The 18,269-nt window shown below is 36.5% G+C and overlaps 1 protein-coding gene across 9 annotated transcripts in view; it reads right to left on the bottom strand.

The window, feature by feature from the left end:
- The window catches only part of LOC101744871 (disco-interacting protein 2), a 147,955-nt gene that overhangs the window by 21,076 nt on the left and 108,610 nt on the right, over positions 1 to 18,269 (bottom strand). For 4 of the 9 annotated variants that reach the window (XM_038013678.2, XM_038013685.2, XM_038013695.2 and 1 more), the window contains 6 exons: positions 17,979 to 18,107; positions 17,062 to 17,295; positions 15,437 to 15,558; positions 9,250 to 9,550; positions 8,614 to 8,925; positions 5,215 to 5,407 (listed from right to left, as the gene is read on the bottom strand). In XM_038013678.2, coding sequence (XP_037869606.1) covers positions 5,215 to 5,407; positions 8,614 to 8,925; positions 9,250 to 9,550; positions 15,437 to 15,558; positions 17,062 to 17,295; positions 17,979 to 18,107 — 1,291 coding nt within the window. Of the gene's footprint in view, positions 1 to 5,214; positions 5,408 to 8,613; positions 8,926 to 9,249; positions 9,551 to 12,772; positions 12,912 to 15,436; positions 15,559 to 17,061; positions 17,296 to 17,978; positions 18,108 to 18,269 lie in introns of those variants that run through there. The other 5 variants (XM_038013688.2, XM_062677131.1, XM_062677136.1 and 2 more) reach the window with 2 other exon arrangements.

Here is an 18,269-nt window from a genome sequence, read left to right as displayed (position 1 = left end):
GAGCTACCGTGAGTTTCGGGCCTGTGACAGGCCTTTTTGGAGTCAGATTCGCTTGCTTGAGTCGTCGACGAACTGTCTACTTGCTAGCTGCTACCCTACGAACATCTCGGAGCTCTTGTTGGACGTCGACACCAGGTTAATGCCGATTTCGGAGAGAGGTTAACACGATAAAACGGTCATTCCTCTCCGATGTGCCCCGGCGCCGTCCAGATCTTGGTCTCGGGATAAAGCTACCAGTCTCTTGAAAGCGCTTGCAAACTTTTGAAACACAGGAATGGCTTATTTGGAGCCGACGAGCGACAATCCGCTGGCTGAGCTCTTCTTGCAATAGGGCTACGATTTGTGCTACTTCTGTAGGTGTTGTCCCAATTGTCGTACAAGGTAAAGGGTCAAAAGTAGCCGAGATATGTACCAGTCAACGTGTGAAAGTCGACTGATAAAGAAAATCCGATAACAGGTGCTTTTATAGGGGTCAGTAGGCCGCAACTCGCGACGTATCAAGCAATTGAAACACGTCTTTTTCGTTATTCCTTCACTTAATCCAAGATAACTTCTTAAATACTGGCTTGATTTTAATGAATTTGGTATCAGTTTAAAGTTAGGAATTCAACCTTTAAAATGATCTCATTTTTATGATTATCAAAAAAATATTTAGTACACAAGATCGCGCGGAATCAATTTCAAGTAAGTGATTCTAAACTTTTGCTCGCGAGTGTATATTCATATGCATGTAGTAGCGGTTATTTCAACGTTACAAACAGACACTCCAATTTTATTTATATGGATTAAAGGTCCGTTTTATTTGGTATTACTCGTAGTATCAACAGTTGGCCGTTTTTAATAAACTTCAATTATATTTACCACATTCAAATAGCTGAAAAAGTTTTTTTAATTATATTTTTTTCCAAATTTTAAAGTAAATGTCTCTCCTGTAAAGTTGCAAAAATTTCGCTTAAGCCAGATATTTTTTTGCTGATCGATATGTATGTGCGCGAGTGTGTGTGCGTGTGTGTATATGTTGGTTCTTTATGTGTTCTTAAACAATTCATTCGATTATGCGGAAGCTCTATACAGTTGTTGATGTCAATCTAAACAATGATTATATTAGAGTACGCTCAAACCACGATAGATGTCGCGCGAGTAGTTACAACAAATCATTACAAATAACCATAGTCACAGCGGACCGCGACCGGAATTTAATAGTATTAAATGAATTATTAAATATTATGGTATAGCTCATGTCCTTTTTTGTACCAAAGATTTTTTATCCTAACGCAACATGAAATACAATTTAATTTCTTTCTAGAAACCTTCATTCATTAACTTGGGTATTTTAGTTTTATTGATTAGTTTAATGTATTAGTTTGTAACTTTTCTATGCAATCAATTGCGATATACCGGATATGGTTCCTCCGTATGTATTGCTTAATTCGATTTAATGTTTATAATAACGATAAATATATATTAATATCACGTTACTTACTAGACAGGCAAACGAAATTAGATCACATTCAACAATTGACGATTTATTCGGCGCTCGTCTTTAAAATGAAAGATGCAAGTGTAAAATTATGTACCTATGTATGCAGATAATAAATTGAAATATAAATCGTATGTTGCGAGAAAAAAAATGTCTTACCCCTAACTTAACACTTCGAAAGAATTAAATACACGATACGGTTTAAGTAAACTTTGTAATTGTCTCAACGACACATGAAAACTAAAGAAAAAATTAAGATTATTATTAAATGAATTTAAAACATTAAAAACATTACCTGCATAATGTAATTTCCATTAAAATAATATTATTATAAAGATGGAAACCAAGAAAATCACTCGCCCGATAACTGAATTTTACAATAATAAACGAAAAGAAAACCCCATCAGTCAGGCTATTCCCGATGTACAAAGAGTAATAAACTGCATGATGGATGTTGACAGGGTGTTGTTACTGAACCAGAAACGGAATCCCTTCAGAATAAAACAATTGCGATATAAAAACCGCATCGATATTCATTTAAACGAAGCGTAATAAAAATTCTACAAAATATTCTGTATAATAATCAAAGAAACTAAATTTCTTTCCCGAAAGCCATTAGCTAAAACAAATCATCTCGAAACGGGAGGCCAATCGTTTATTTTTTTATTTTTTTTATTGCTTAGATGGGTGGACGATCTCACAGCCCACCTGGTGTTAAGTGGTTACTGGAGCCCATAGACATCCACAACGTAAATGCGCCACCCACCTATAAGATATAAGTTTTCAGGTCTCAAGTATAGTTACAACGGCTGCCCCACCCTTCAAACCGAAACGCATTACTGCTTCACGGCAGAAATAGGCAGGGTGGTGGTACCCACCCGCGCGGACTCACAAGAGGTCCTACCACCAGTAAAATCGTAAAGCCTACGCTTTAAAAATCGACACGCCCATAAAAAAAAATCTTTACATTCTGAGCGCGCGCGAAACGTAAGCATAGTTGCGATAAATGTTTGTGAAACGCGCTCTGTTAACGCGGTTATTCCTCTGGTCCCGGAAAAAAAAACGTTGTACGTTCATATTTAATTATACTTTCCATGTTTATTTTATGACAGACGACGTTTCGTCTCTTTAGTAATGTAGTTTCGGGTCAAGGAATTGTTTTACATTGGAGGGTTCACTTGTGGCCAAGAGGCCTTACCAGCTTCGGCGGGACACGACTGCAAACCCAAGGAAATTCAAGGTGACTTTACGTTGTACAAAAAAAAAACATTTTTGAACTACAAGATTTTTTTTTTATTGCCCTTGTAGGCAGACGAGCATACGGCCCACCTGATGGTGAGTGGTTACCGTCGCCCATGGACTTCAGGAATGCCAGGGGCAGAGCCAAGCCGCTGCCTACCGAATCTGATAGTGTATTATTTCGGATACCGGTAGGTTTAAAATGTAGTTTGTTTACGCCTTGTTTAAAATGAGTGAAGGCCGGTGCATCGGATAATTTAAACAACGTTAAAAGTTTTACTGGATGGTTGTTAAAAATAAAAATAGCTGGTTAATTAATTTCAGAGAAAATTTAATGTAATGACTGAGCTATCGAATTAGCATTTTCCAGTTCAATAAAAACGTTCCGTCGAATTTGATAACATCTATACTAATATTATAAAGCTGAAGAGTTTGTTTGTTTGAACGCGCTAATCTCAGGAACTACTGGCCCGATTTGAAAAATTCATTCAGTGTTAGATAGCCCATTTATCGAGGAAGGCTATTTAACATCACGCTAAGACTACGGATCACCAATAAAGAATGTTTCAAAATCAGGTATTTTTAACCTTTTGAGAGCTTCCACTGCGTGCGCTGCGAAAACGGTTAAAGTTTCGCTAAAATAATGTATGAGAGAATTGTTCCCCTTTAAAAGATCTAAAAAAAAGCATACGTCTATACGTTAAGGTAGGCTATCTATAACGTTTTTCATCATCATCATCATTTCAGCCTATCGCCGTCCACTGCTGAACATAGGCCTCTCCAATAGATTTCCAGTGTGACCGGTCCATTGCCACCTGCATCCAACGAGACCCAGCGCTTTTTACTAGGTCGTCGGTCCATCTAGTAGGTGGCCGTCCCACACTGCGCTTGCCAGTACGTGGTCGCCACTCCAGGATCTTTCTGCCCCATCGACCGTCCTCTCTTCGTGCTATGTGGCCGGCCCATTGCCGCTTCAGTTCACTAATTCTACGGGCTATGTCAGCAACCTTCGTTCTTAACGTTTTTATGCTAACCAAATTTGTTCTAAAATAAAGCATTATTTTTGAAGTTGTTTTTATAAAGATTATCATTATACGTAAATGAAGAGGCGGGTAAAATTAAGCGTTATGCCAAACTATTCCACGTGGTCGAAGTCGCGGGCAAAACCTAGTCTTAAATATCTGGTGATAGTTGTACCATTACTCGGTAACTGGGTAATTTAAACGGACAACATTAAATCAAAAGCTCAAACATTCGCTTAAGACCGGTCGTGTTCGCATGCGTTCCAGCCCTACGAGTACGGTTTAGTGCCTTTTATTTGTTCGGCTCGCGTCCGTTCAAGGACCTAGGCACTCCAACTGACTATATATATGTATATACTCAACATGAGCATAGTCAGAATAGCTATGGATAGCTTCGGAATAATATTTTTATTGTTATAGGTCCAATCAAGTGTTAGTCGGTCTGTACAAAGTATAATCGAGCGCACAAATACTTCTTACGTTTCGCCATAATATATATGCACAAATACAACCCATTGCCTTTCAGACTAAGAACAAACTAGAAATAATATTATATTATGATAAAATCTCATTGAACACTATCAGATCAATGTAAAATATTCCTTACAACGTTTACATAAAGGTTTATAATAAAATTAGCGATCGTTTCTTGGCTTTGGAATTTAATCTAATAATACCCGGAGACAAGAATGCTAGCTATCTAAACGACATTGCAAAAGTTTAGTGGTAAATGTAGAATTTACAATACAACGCGTGTTTGTACGTGTCTGATAAAATAACGATTATTTTGTAGCGGTTACTAAGGAAATCGGATCAGTTTCAAAACGAGAATCTCGATACATTTCATATTGAAACCCTTTGCTTTATACTTCAAACTCATTTGAAATTTTAGGAACAAATCACTGTTTAACAAATTATCAAGAAAAATTAAATCGATTCTTAATATTCTTTTTATTTTTTTATACGCATGATCCGTCTCTTTGCTCAGCAAAGGTTTCCCTCAGCTATCGAATATTTAATCATACTCAACGGTTTTATTGTACTATATTTTACTATATTATACAAAAAAATATTGAAATTCAACTAAAAAATGTTAGTTTAAAAAAACGAACAAAGTACGCTTTTATAGAAAACACAACTAAGAAATAGAAAATGAATTTTAATAAATTTGAATTAAAAATAGTGTAATAGGGGTGCGTGGTATCAGTAGTCATAAATATTTTATGAACAGAATCAGATATGAGTAGAAGGGTTATTTTGATAATATACTGACAAGCACCCCACGCTTTTTTTACAATAAAATCATTTTTCCTACACTATTTTTAATTCAAATTTATTAAAATTTATTTTCTTTTCTTAGTTTTTTTTTAAACTATTATTTATTAAAATCACACACTTTGGTTTTGTATATATTGTCTTTGCCGACACTCGATAGGTACATACCAGTTTTATAAAAGAGCACAGATTACTGACCTGGTAACGATAACTCCCATTGCGGATCCGTCAGCGGCGGAGGTGTGTTCGATGTGCGCTGGACATTCATCAGCCGGACGAGGAGGCGGGATCCAGTCGCGCGGCGGACGCGGCAGTTTCTCGGTCGACACCCAATGTAGGGACGGCCAACCGCGAAACGAGACCACGTCACCGGATGAGGTCTTTGGTAGGCCTGAACGAACATTCGATTCGTGAACCAATCGCAGAGGCATAAAATTGTTGTTCTACTATCTAAAGTTTATCTAAACTCTAAACTCTTGAAAAAAAAAAAAAGATTAGTGGTGTCGAGGGACACTGGATAGGAACGAAGTTCCTTATTATAAAAATATTAATTTTAAGTTCTATTCTCGAGGTATAATGAAAAAAAAATTGGGGTTTCGCAACAACCCAAGGTCATTCGGTAACGTGCGAACTTATTGTGGTACACTTCATTCACGGTTGTTTGGATAAGAGTTAGTGTATTGCGCAAACGAACGCTCTGAGATCGTGGTCAATGAATGATAAAAAAATATGTTATTTTTTGTACGTTATTACAAAGTTACGTCGTACGCTGTGTGCATTACTAATAAAAATCTTACGTTACGGACGTTTTTTCCCGGTTAGCGGGGTACCCCTCCGCATCGTCCCATAAGGAACTTCGTTCCAAGAATTAAACGGATCGAGCTTCGTCGAGGTAATGGAATGTGTTGCGAGACTTAGATATTTGAAGCAACATAGTTTGATATTTACAGGATCTAATTTAATACAACTAGAGGTCCCGCAGTAGTCGAAATTCGACTATAATTAATTGGAATTGTAAGTTTGTACACTATTATGATTGTATTTTATACTTCTATAATCACAAATTTCGCCAAGACCACACTATAAAAAATATTAACAAAGACAAACAATATTTAATCTATTCTCAATTTGACAACAGACGTCAAGAACAAAAGTTTGTCAATCAATAGTATGCATGCGTGTGTGCGTCAAATACATGGTATGTAGTGTGTGTAATGTTTTCTATATTCTCTATAAGTGTGGAAAATTTCATACTCCTCCGTCCGCGCAATTTTCGTAAAAAGGGTTTTTGCTTCACGTATTAATAATATATAGATATAAACAAAGCCTGAAGGTAATTTATTCGGGACGCAAATGATTCCTAGTCGTATGAAGCTTATGTAAGTAGGGGCCTAGTGATAAACAAAAAATTTTGACATTGTTTCTTTTTATTGTATCTTTTCAAGTGTTGTTCCTGTTTAATTGAATTGAATTGAATTGAATTTCAAATCGAAGCTGACAAACAAATAACAGATTTTTCTGTTTTCTTATGTATTTTTGGTTGTATGATTATTATAATGATGATGTTTCTATTTCATATACCCGATACATACGATTGGAATGAAACGATAGTAGATCTCTATAGTATTTTATGGAATAATAATATGGTAATAAAAGCACATGAAATTGAGGTTGTACAAGCGTAGTTTCGAAAATGGATATACTTTAGCTATTGCGAACATCACGGCAAAGCGTGGTAGGATTTCAATAATTATAAACGAGAATGACCACAACATGACAGTTGAAATTATTCACAAATATCATTTAATTTTTCTAATAATACACCTGTTAGATTTTGTGATTTTAGTGTGTACTTAAATTAAATCCTGTTAAATAAAGTTTAATATACTCAAATTCCACCACCTCTATACTTATTTTCAACATTATGAATTATATTATTCATGAATTAAACGAACGCAGATATGCCTCTCCAAAAATCGCAATGTATGTATGTATAAAGCGCAGGCTTGTCCCTAACATATTGCTTTGGGTCAGTAATAAATTGAGTTAGTACGAAACGCAATGCGCAGTTTGCAGTGTTCTCTTCCCGTAAGTGAAGCTTCACCTACGATCGCATAACTTTAAGAGAGTACAAACAAAGAAAATAAATTACACCGCTGAACAGGTAGGTACCTATATTCGCAATATCAGCAAAGATCGAGAGGCTTGTTTTCGAAATTCGCATTCGAGAAACGCATCGCCAAGGTACGTCACACATTGCGATTTTTGAAACTCACAAAAAAAAAATGCAACGTTACCCCAGTTAAGAAAGAAATCGAGACAGATAAACCAGCATGTTTTTTTTTGTTTAGATGGTTGGACGTGCTCACAGCCCACCTGATGTTAAGTGGTTACTGGAGCCCATATACATCTACAACGTAAATACGCCACCCACCTTGAGATATAAGTTCTAAGGTCTCAGTGTAGTTACAACGGCTGCCCCACCCTTCAAACCGAAACGCATTACTGCTTCACGGCAGAAATAGGCAAGGCGGTGGTACCCACTCGCCCGGACTCACAAGAGGTCCTACCATCAGTAAAGGTGTTATAAGATTCACAAAAACCTCGTCTAAATCGAATCCCACAATTCGCAAATGCTGTGAACGTAACAAATACAAATAGGAGACGCATCAACTGCAGGTATTTCAATCGCAAATAGAACCAGTATTTAAGTCAGTATTAATTATAACAAATAAACGGCTGACAAAGGTACAATGAAATGCACTTTCATTATTAATACGTGTAGTTGACATCGAGCCTATTCATATTCCTTTCTTGACGTCCACTCTTTTGTTTTAAGAGCTCTGTGGACATCTCCAGTTATCTGTGCAAAGGGTGAAATTAACGTGAACCCTGAATATACAAATAAAACGAACAAATTGAATACGTTTTGTTTTTGTACGACACGTTTTCAACAAAGATCGTTTTTTTTTAAATTATTTTATGTGTAATGCTCAAGAGTCAAAAAAAATATAAATTATTAATGTAAAATAGCTCCGAATACTAAATATTTTACATATTACAACGATACAAACAAACTGCGGCTGTGATTTAAGAAGAAAGGCATCATGTGGAGAAAAAACAAAAAAAGCTTTATCAAATTCTATGTTTGTTGGACGAATTTATTTAAATCTAGTTTAAATTTCAGATGTCTACTAGTTAAAACGATATTGTGCTTCATAATCGGTAAATTAATTTAAAATATATATAAAAGGATTTTCCGCATGGCTCGTATAACGTATATTTCAACAAAGAAAATTAATTTCTCATTTCGAGAGGGTTGACTTCATAAGGAGTACTTTGATGAAATATTTTACTGCGTTGGATCTTTCACGCGTACGTTTTATCTCAAATTGAAATTAGATTTAGTTTCCCCACAGATATTAAACTAATTTCTTTTCTGTTTCATTTCAAATAACTGGAAATGTGATATTATAAAATAAAATAAAACCCTATAATACGAATGATGTAAATTTTGTATCAAAATTTTACGCATAGCAAATATAACATAATAAGTTTATAAATATCTTAGGTACCATAAATTCATTTCTCTCTCACCTTTAAGACACGCATCTGAAGTGAGCGCATATTGTATTCCACAGGAACCGAGCAGAAAGCCGACTTGCTGAAGGCCGGCGTCGCGACGAGTGAGTGGAACTTCAATCGGAACTGGAACTATTCCAGCTTGTAGGCATCCGTAGAACGCGCATATGAAGTTAATCGGATCGTTGTTTGGGTACACCAGAGCAACTCGATCCCCAAGCTTTATGGAGTTGTCTCCGCTCATGGGCCCACCGCTGCTGGCCTTGGATGTAAATGTTTTGTTGAGCAATGCGTGAGCAATTTTCAATGAGCGGCTTAAGAGCTTTCCTGTTAGAATATAAATAATATAAAATTAAAATATATACTTATAAGATATTTTTTTTGCTATAGATAACATATCGACGCTTGAAAGACAAACGTGACTAAGCGACAATGCGTGAACTTTACAGTAGACTAATTTAAAATTGAAATACCTTAAAAAAATATATTTTAACGAATCTAGCCGTAAGATTGAAATGATTTTAATAGACCTAGAAATAAATTTTTTTTGCGCATCGAATATGGTTATTGCCTATCATTTATGTACAAAGCAGTTATTGTCGCTTAGTCACGTTTGCCTTTCAAACGTCGAATTATAAATAAAAAACTCACCATATGTAAGGGAATTACTGAGCTTCCCATTCGGATCGAGCACAGTTGCCATGTTAGCCTTAAACGAAGCAGTGCCATATCTCTGGAGAGCAGCCTCCAGGTTCCTGGGTAAGCCAGCCGGCACCACTAGTTGTTCACCAACTGCCGGTGTCATGGTGCCTCCTTCGGGCTTTGGAGCGTTGGGATCTTTAGGGTTAGCCGCCAGCTCGAGTTCGATGTCGTCGTCCTCATAAAACTCCGGTAGGGGTCGACGTTTTGGTCGCTTCAGCGTGTTAAGAAGTTGCTGAATCTTAGCGGATACCTACCGGAAAAGAACATTTTGAAATAAATCTTAAGATTAATCTTATGAAGCCTAGTGAATATTTATTGGTAGGACCTCTTGTGAGTCCGCACGGCTAGGTACCACAGCCCTACCTATTTCTGCCGTGAAGCAGTAACGCGTTTCGGTTTGAAGGATGGGGCAGCCGTTGTAACTGTACTGAGACCTCAGAACTTATATCTCAAGGTGGATGGCGCATTTACGTTGTAGATGTCTATGGGCTCCAGTAACCACTTAACATCAGATGGGCTGTGACCTCGTCCACCCATCTAAGCAATAAAACACAACATGAGTATTTATTGTAAAAAACGCTTTTGGTGCCGCGAGTAATCTGAGCGTTTTACTTCAAGTATTGAACCAAAAACAATTGTAATTTTTATTTAATGTAAATGTGTAAAAACACAACAAAAGCAAACGTATTGTTGTCGTCGAGCGTATTTCAGTAAGTATTACTCTCATCAATCAATACCAAGATTACGTGAGATCTGCCCTTTTCAAGCTCCGCCCTACTAGGTCACAGTCACCTGGGGCTTTGAGAGTGACTGTTATCCAAGGTCATTTATAACGAAACGTTGCACTCTAACCCAACGACCCAACGCTACTCCTAATTAATGAGTCTCATTGCGTAGGTACATAATCCAAGACTAAAATAATAATTTGAGATGAGCCTTTCTTTGAGTAATACGCATCGATAAAATAACATAGACGTTATCTACATGCTATCTTGATAAATATTATGCAGAAATATTGGAACTTTTGATTGACCTATGTCTATTGGTGAAAGTCATCGCCCGCATTGAGAAATTAAGTTGAAGTTATTGCACAACAGCTGTCTCACTTTTCTAACTAAAGGCACTTGTTTTGATTGAGGTCAAAATAAGCAGGATAGCGATACCCCTCTCTTTTTTTTGGCAGAAGGAATTCGAAGGACTTCCGCGTAAGCGTTAGGTAGGCGGGCCATGGACTTCGCTCAATAATCCTGGTCAGAGCCTCGGATGAAACAAAACTCAATTGATCCGAGCGGGGGTAAGAGCAATACTGCATCCCTCTCTCGCCACCGTACGCGATACGCCAAATCGGTGGTCGCCAAGCCCACGACCACCACATAAGACCCGTAGCCGAGGAGTCAAAGAGCCGCGGGTTGCCGACCACTGACCTAGGCGAAGCTCGTGTCTCGATTGCATGCAGGCCGTCCATATTACCACACACACTCACACACGCACACACATAAACATGGGCAAGCAAATTTACAAATTTTGCTTATCCGATTTAATTCCACCGTTTCCGTTGAAGTCATTCGTGAACGTAACATGTTTTCAGCAAGCATGTAGTAGCAATTTTATCTATACTAATATTATTAAGAGGAAAGATTTGTTTGTTTGTTTGTTTCGAATAGGCTCCGAAACTACTGGACCGATTTGAAAAATTCTTTTTCCATTAGAAGCCGACATTGTCCCTGATGAACATAGGCTACTTTTTTTATATTTTTTTAATTTTTTTTTTTTTTTTTTCATGTGTGTTTTAATGTTTCCGAAGCGAAGCGAGGGCGGGTCGCTAGTATATCAATAAGAACAAACCACACTTCGAAACGACACGTAACAAAGTACGAAATATGATTATTAAAATAATTATGTTGTAATCTGTAATCTTGGATTTATTTAAACAGGAAAATTAATAATTTCGAAGTTATTTTCCTTATCTCTTTTCAGAGATTTCACGAGTCACGTCTACGATATTTCGAATTGAATGGTATATGTTTCGATAGGTGTGCATAAAAGAGTTCACAACAACAACAAAAATCCTCTTAGATAACTTAAGTTAAGATTAACTTTAGATAGCATTAAATTTCGCAGAATCAATGAATAATTTATAAGTTGACACACAAAGAAAGTGAGAACATTCAACGAAAATTACTTCCGATTAGTTTTATGTTCGTAAAATATTTATTTCAAATAGTTAGGACGCTACCTTTTATTTTAGAATTACCCAAAAACATTTTAAAATTTACACATAGCAATATATCACATTTAACCATAACGTTTATTCCGCACAACACTGCACAACAAAACAATTTACAATCATATATTCCGATTAAAAAACTGAATTCACTTCGTCCGTTCGTAACAAAAACGGATTAATTATTTTATATCTGAACGACATGATTGAATTGTGTTCACGCACTGAGCATTCAGAAATAACGATACAATATTGCGCTACAATATTATTGTTGTCGTGTTATAAATATTTATATTTCAGGAAAATGTCTATTTCTTATTAAGCCAAGTCCAGTGAACATTTTTATTCAATTAACAACAGGAAAACACATAAACATAAAGATTTACATTGAATTCTCATACGCTTTAACTTTATTGGTTTATTAGCAATTTCTTCAAATGGCGAATCGACTAGGAAGAGCTAGGAAATTCTTCAAACCTACACTACAAAGGCCGCAAATTAATTCTAGATATCATAGTAAAACTAAATACGTCAAGGTAAAAATACGTGTTCAATACAAATACATAATAGCCTGTGCAGTGCCTCCGGCTCATTTCCTTTTCTTTCTTTTTTCCTTATTATGCTGATAGCCTTGAGAGGCTATTTCGGCGTAGCTTTAACTAGTAGGTGAGCTCACGGGGCTCAAACCTGACGACGTTGCTAACACGAACCCTAGCAAGAGCCGTGCTTCGCAGAATCTACTGCTGAATCGGAAACGATCCACTGAGAAGATCCAACGAGAAACTCAGTGGGCTGTCTCTGTTAATTTACTTGTCGAGCCCTTCGTCGCAAGCGACGGATTCGACGAGGACGATGACCGGTTCCTGTCCTCTTCGCAATTCTACTTCACATTTCTATTCCAACACTCAAAAGAAGGCAATCAGTGAACTTCATACACACGGGCAAATACTATATCTTAATTATATGCATTAGTCAATTTCGTTTCGTTTTAACAGGCTATTGAGAAACGATCTTTCATTCAAAGCAATAATTATGAAGCTCAAACATCAGCTAAAGTCCGACTCGATTACGATATAAATGATAATAATCTCCTCAGTATCTATTTATACAAGCCGCTACATAAGTATTTCGATTAAATATGGATAATACAAAAATAGTCTACGTTGATAACGATTCCAAGAAGACAGAATATAAATAGGAGTTAACGTCTTTATACATAGAATCGATAAATCCTTTAGGCCAACTTACTTAGAACAAGTTTATCGTGACGAAGGAAGTTAGTTATTTTATCATCACAACAAGATCAATGGCACTGACGTTAAACTTCTATCAGGACCAGTAAAACATTAATTACAAACAAAGCGTCTCTAACAAACCGCGCCCGAGACAAGCTCGTTCAAGCACTACTCAATTAGTGACTCAGAAATAAAATGACGAGTGTCCTGCTTTTAAATATTTAGTCCAATCATCATGATGCCAGAACTAAGTTACATACGAACAATATAATAACAACAAGACGTCTCATTCTATTTCAATTAACCGAATCGTCTCGGTGATTTAAAAAAGTTATGAAGATTTTAATTCTAAAATGATATTTGATCAAATTCATCATTTTAATACAGAAATAGTAAATACATTTTATATTACTGAGTTTTTTTTATCGATAATTTAATTGGCAATGGTTTATGGATATTGGGGTTTATATTGTTTATTTAAAGAAAAGAAAAAGTATTTTTATTTTGGAATGAGTAAACAAGCTTTATGTGGGACTGTCTACTCGACAGTGACGTCAGAGTTGATTTAGGGCAATCAAACATAGACAAAAAAAATTGAATTATATAGTTAATTCATCGATAGAATCGAAGTTTGTCATAATTTAGCAGGTCATTTAAAATTTTTTACAAGTTTATTCATAATTCCTAGTATTCAACCTCAAACGACACCATTTTGTTTTTGATAATTAATTCTTTACTTCATTATAAAGAATAGTAAATATATAGTTCACCCAACATTGCCGTCACTCATAGACTGCACCAAGCCAGGGGACACAACGAATACACAATTGTTTTGTTTACTGTTAACAAAGTGTTGCATCGCAAAAAAAAATTACAATTAATATACAGTATGTCTCTTCAACAACAGATTGAAATGTAAAAGTATGAAATTATCGAATCAGAATCCCGTTAAAGTTTACAATTGTAAACTATAAAAACTTGGTCTTATTTCAAGGGTAAAAGGTACATAAAGAAATTTTCATTCTAAAAAAAATTCCTTTTAAGCCGTACCAACTGTTCAATACTAGATGACATGCCTACTAGAAATAAAAATATTAACGTTGAACGTGTTCTTCAATATAAAAAATATGTAGTTTCGGAATATGTCATTATATTTCAACTCAAATGGGTTAAGTCCACTTTCAAGTTTCACTTTTGATCACGAAGGTTGTGCTGGACAGGTAACGGTATTTCTAAGATTACCCAAAGTGCGTTCACGAACGACTTCCACGACGAGGCAATAACATCAGGTAGTAGTTAGTACAATAGAAAACTACCAGTTTCATTATGTATATTCTACTGGTGATGTTAATTGATGGGTTTGATGTGATATCGCACGGGTAGGTATTACTAGGCACCAGTAGATACTAGTAGATACTAATAGGTAATAATAGGTACTACTAGGTACTAGTAGGTAATAATAGGTACTACTAGGTACTACTAGGTACTGCTAGGTACCACTAGGTACCACTAGGTACTACTAGGTACTCCTAGGTAATACTAGATATAATGATCTCGTTTATTTCTAATGCAATGCGATGACATGTTTTGATTCGAGCGCTCTTATACGAGTGTGGTCATTCGCTACGGTTACAATTCAACACAATTAGCCTTGACTTTTTTATTATTATTTTTGATTGAATAACTATTTCGAGGAATAGGCTACTTGCTTACTGAAATCCAATGAAAAATAACCTTTATTTACCAATATTTTTAATCAAATAGGTTTGACTTTTGTTTGCCCTCAAATGTCATCTTTATGAACTTTATTGAGACAAATGCTTTAGCCTATATTTTTATATTCTCGGCATTTTTTTTTTTATTTATTGCTCGACATACGACTTAAGTGTCACTTTTGTTATATCTTATTGATAAACCCAAAACACTTTTCAATCACAATCAAAGCGTGAAGGTATTAATGACTATACAGAACATTTTTAGCGCTTATTTTATTTATGTAGGTTGTAGAAAAAATTAAAATTATTTATGAAATGAAAGGGCGACACTGAGAAAAGAATGAAGGAGTACGATGTCGCAGGTTACATTTTTTTGAGGAAAAACCTCCGCTTACTGTGCCATTCTCAACACCTTAAAAAGCGATTACATTTTCAATTATTAAAAAATAACGGCAGCCAATATTTAAAGAGGTTCTTTAAGCTTTTGAAGTTAAACTTCTAATGCAACTTCCAACAAAGTAGCGTTAAATGTTTAACGCTACTTTAAACATTTAACGCTACCATGGAATAGAAAGACAGAGCGAGAGTGAATGCGTGGCACTCGAACGTATGCGCGTATTATACCTGTTACAGGCCAGCGCGAGCGTTAGCAACGAGTAGCGTTCAATATTTTAAGTATTTAATGAAATATATATATTTATTTCCTATCTATAATTTAAAATATAGATAATATAAATGTTGAAGATCTCGCATCTCACAGCATTCCCTATTACAAGAGCAATTTGATTTAAGGATGAAAAATGAAGAAAACCACAATACTACAAATCGAAAAAGAAGTTTCACTTCATTCACGTGCACCAAGTTGCACGTGCACCAAATTGCACGCGCACCGTTTTTTTTTTTATAATCAATGCCTATTCATGTGTTCGTCCACATATTTAGAGACCAATAAAAAACATTACCTTCCATCTCCCAGTGCCGGTGCCGGTGTCTTCAGCTTGCGCGTAGCACTGCACCCGATCAGCAACGAGGGCTCCACCGCGTCTCGACGCCGCCGTGGCATTGGTAACATCTGGTTGGACATCTGTACGCATTCTTAATGAGTTAAGCGGAACCGTGCAACGTTTGTCTTAGAGCCCTTTTCATCCGTATAAAACAGTAGCTTTGATAGGAAATGAGAGTTTAAATAAAATTACGTAGTTTTTTTATCAAACCAACGCAAGCTACATCTTACAGAATCTGGTATTTGACGGAGAATATGAATTGTGAAATTTTGAATCTGCTTTAAATTGATCAATAATTGAAACGACTTAATTGTGATGTAATTTTTTTTTCTCCATATTTTTTTTAATAATTATACCTCTCGTTTTTTTGTGACTCCTTTCATACGTTCTCTTTATCAACACTCGAACAAAGTAGCTTGTTTCAGTTTAAAAGTTTGTCTTAACTTATATTTAACTACTAAACGAATACTAGCTAATATTATATAAGCTAATTGAGCAAGCAATTTGATGTTTGCTACGGGGCGCTCTAATGGAGCAAGCAAACTTAGTACTTCCACTTAAACTTAGCCTCGGGGAAGTTTATCATGGCTTTAGTTACGACATAGGTGCTCTGAGGCTCCTCAAGTAAATGTGTGCTTTAATGACAACATCAGTACGTGTGTCATATGGATCTTTTAAAACCTCGAATGCGTTCTCAGAACGAATAATGAAATGTTAAAACGAAATGAGTGAAGTTAAAAACACGATATTTAGGCACATTTAAAAAAGTTGTAATCGTCTTTGGGTTCTTCAAACTCCGAGAAGCTAGCTACGAAAAATACGGTAGTTATTCAATCGAATATAACGCTATTAAATAAGGATGAGTGAATCGGAAAATGTTAATAGTTGCTGAGCAATACGATCTGGTTATTGGAAACCTATAAAAAAACTTTTTATATTTTTCTTCAAACGCGAATTGAATAACTTCACATTTCAACTAGAGAGACTCCGACATTCAATGAATAGTTGATGTTGTTGTCTTTAACTTTAAATGTTCGAGAAGTTGCTGAGAAGTTCAGCGACGGGATGTTCGATGTCTAGTCGAGAACTTTAAATTAGTTTCTTTAGTGTAAATGTGTACACAGCGTCGGTAGACACAATGTCGATAAGTTTAATGAATCAAACAACGCGTTTTGTGTTGGGTAGTGCTATAGAGTTATTTTTTTTTATCTATGCTGATATCATTGAGAGGCTCTTTCAGCTTCGCCCTAACGTGTGTAGGTGAGCTCACGGGGCTCAAACCGCAGTGCTTCGCAGAATCTACCACCGGATTGGAAACGCGACCCTGAACGCGACGCGAAAAAGATCTGGCGAGAAACTCGGTAGGCTGTGTCTATGGGTTAATTCGCTCGTCGAGCCCTTCGTCGCAAGCGACGGTTTCGACGAGGACAGTAGCCGGTGCTTGTGGTACCTAAAAGCACCGTTAATGGATCGGGAGGATCCGTAATAACGTGCTTTGGGCGACGTCGACGGTTTACCATTCGGTCTACAGGATCGGGCTATTGAGTTTATTTTATGGCAGAATTTATTTATATCCTACTCACATGCTGGCAAATGCGTGAACTCTGAGAGGTCAAGCTCTGTTCTCTCTTTCGGAGGGTGCTTCTTCTCTCGCTCCCGTTCTCTGTCCCGATCTCTCTGATGATGCAGCTGAGGGAGAGGGTGCGGATGCGCACGGGAGTGCGGTTGGATAGGGCGACGCGCGGGAGGAGATCCAAGCTCTGGTGGTGGGGGGAGCTCGGCGTCACCGGTGCATGAGTCCTCGTCCGACGAAGACGCTGTTTTAAACAATTTCTTGTATTCACTACCCGCTACGAATCTAAAATTACTAATGAAAATCAATTTAAGTACAACGAGAACGTTTTCAGACATTACTATGTCTAAACCATACACAATAAAAAACTAGGGATCATTTATTTATTTCAGTGTTATTTAACACTAGCAGCCCGCTCCGGCTCCGCTCGGGTCTTTAACAAAAATTTCAACGATATTTGACGTTGGTTTGTTTTTTAAAATAAAAGAACACTTATTGCGGCATAACCATAATAGTTACACATATGCTATCGCGAAATTTTTTGTAAATAATAATGTGTTCTACAAAGTCGTAGTAGATTCTTTTATTCCATTATCAATAGTTTTCACAGGGCACGCGATGTAAAGAATATTTTAGGTATTTTTTTTACACCTTGGGTTACGTTATTGGAGTTTTAGTAAAGATCCCTAATTTATTTCAAAAAAGATTATAGCCTATGTCACTCGGGAATAGTGTAGCTTCCAAACAGTGAAAGAATTTTTCAAATCGGTTCTGTAGTTTCGGAGCCTATTCAATACAAACAAACAAATCTTACCTCTTTATAATATTAGTATAGAAGTATAGACTAGTATAGAAGTATAGATTTCAAGCGACATTTAAATTTCACATAAAACAACTTTATACAATCCGATATGAAATAAGACTCACATAGATCATGTCGTTCTCTATCGGGGCTCTTGGCCATCATCGAAGTGCGTTTGGATGGCATAGGCAGCGATGGCTTCGGCCTATTCTGCATCTCGGCCAGAGCCTGTTGTACCGCCTCCTGTCTCACCTCTGTAACACCAACAGGTTCGTCAAGTTCTAGAACCGAATAGGATTCCTTTTTTGATTCGTAAAACGAATAGGAATATAGACAATACTAAGAGATTCTTTACTGGTGGTAGGACGTCTTGTGAGTCCGCACGGATAGGTACCACCGCCCTGCCTATTTCTGCC

The sequence above is a fragment of the Bombyx mori genome, chromosome 1 (assembly GCF_030269925.1).
Source record: "Bombyx mori chromosome 1, ASM3026992v2".
In the NCBI taxonomy this organism is placed as follows: Eukaryota; Metazoa; Arthropoda; class Insecta; order Lepidoptera; family Bombycidae; genus Bombyx; species Bombyx mori.
The sequence above is the reverse complement of the archived record's forward strand: the minus strand, read 5'-3'. Positions and strand labels throughout refer to the sequence as shown.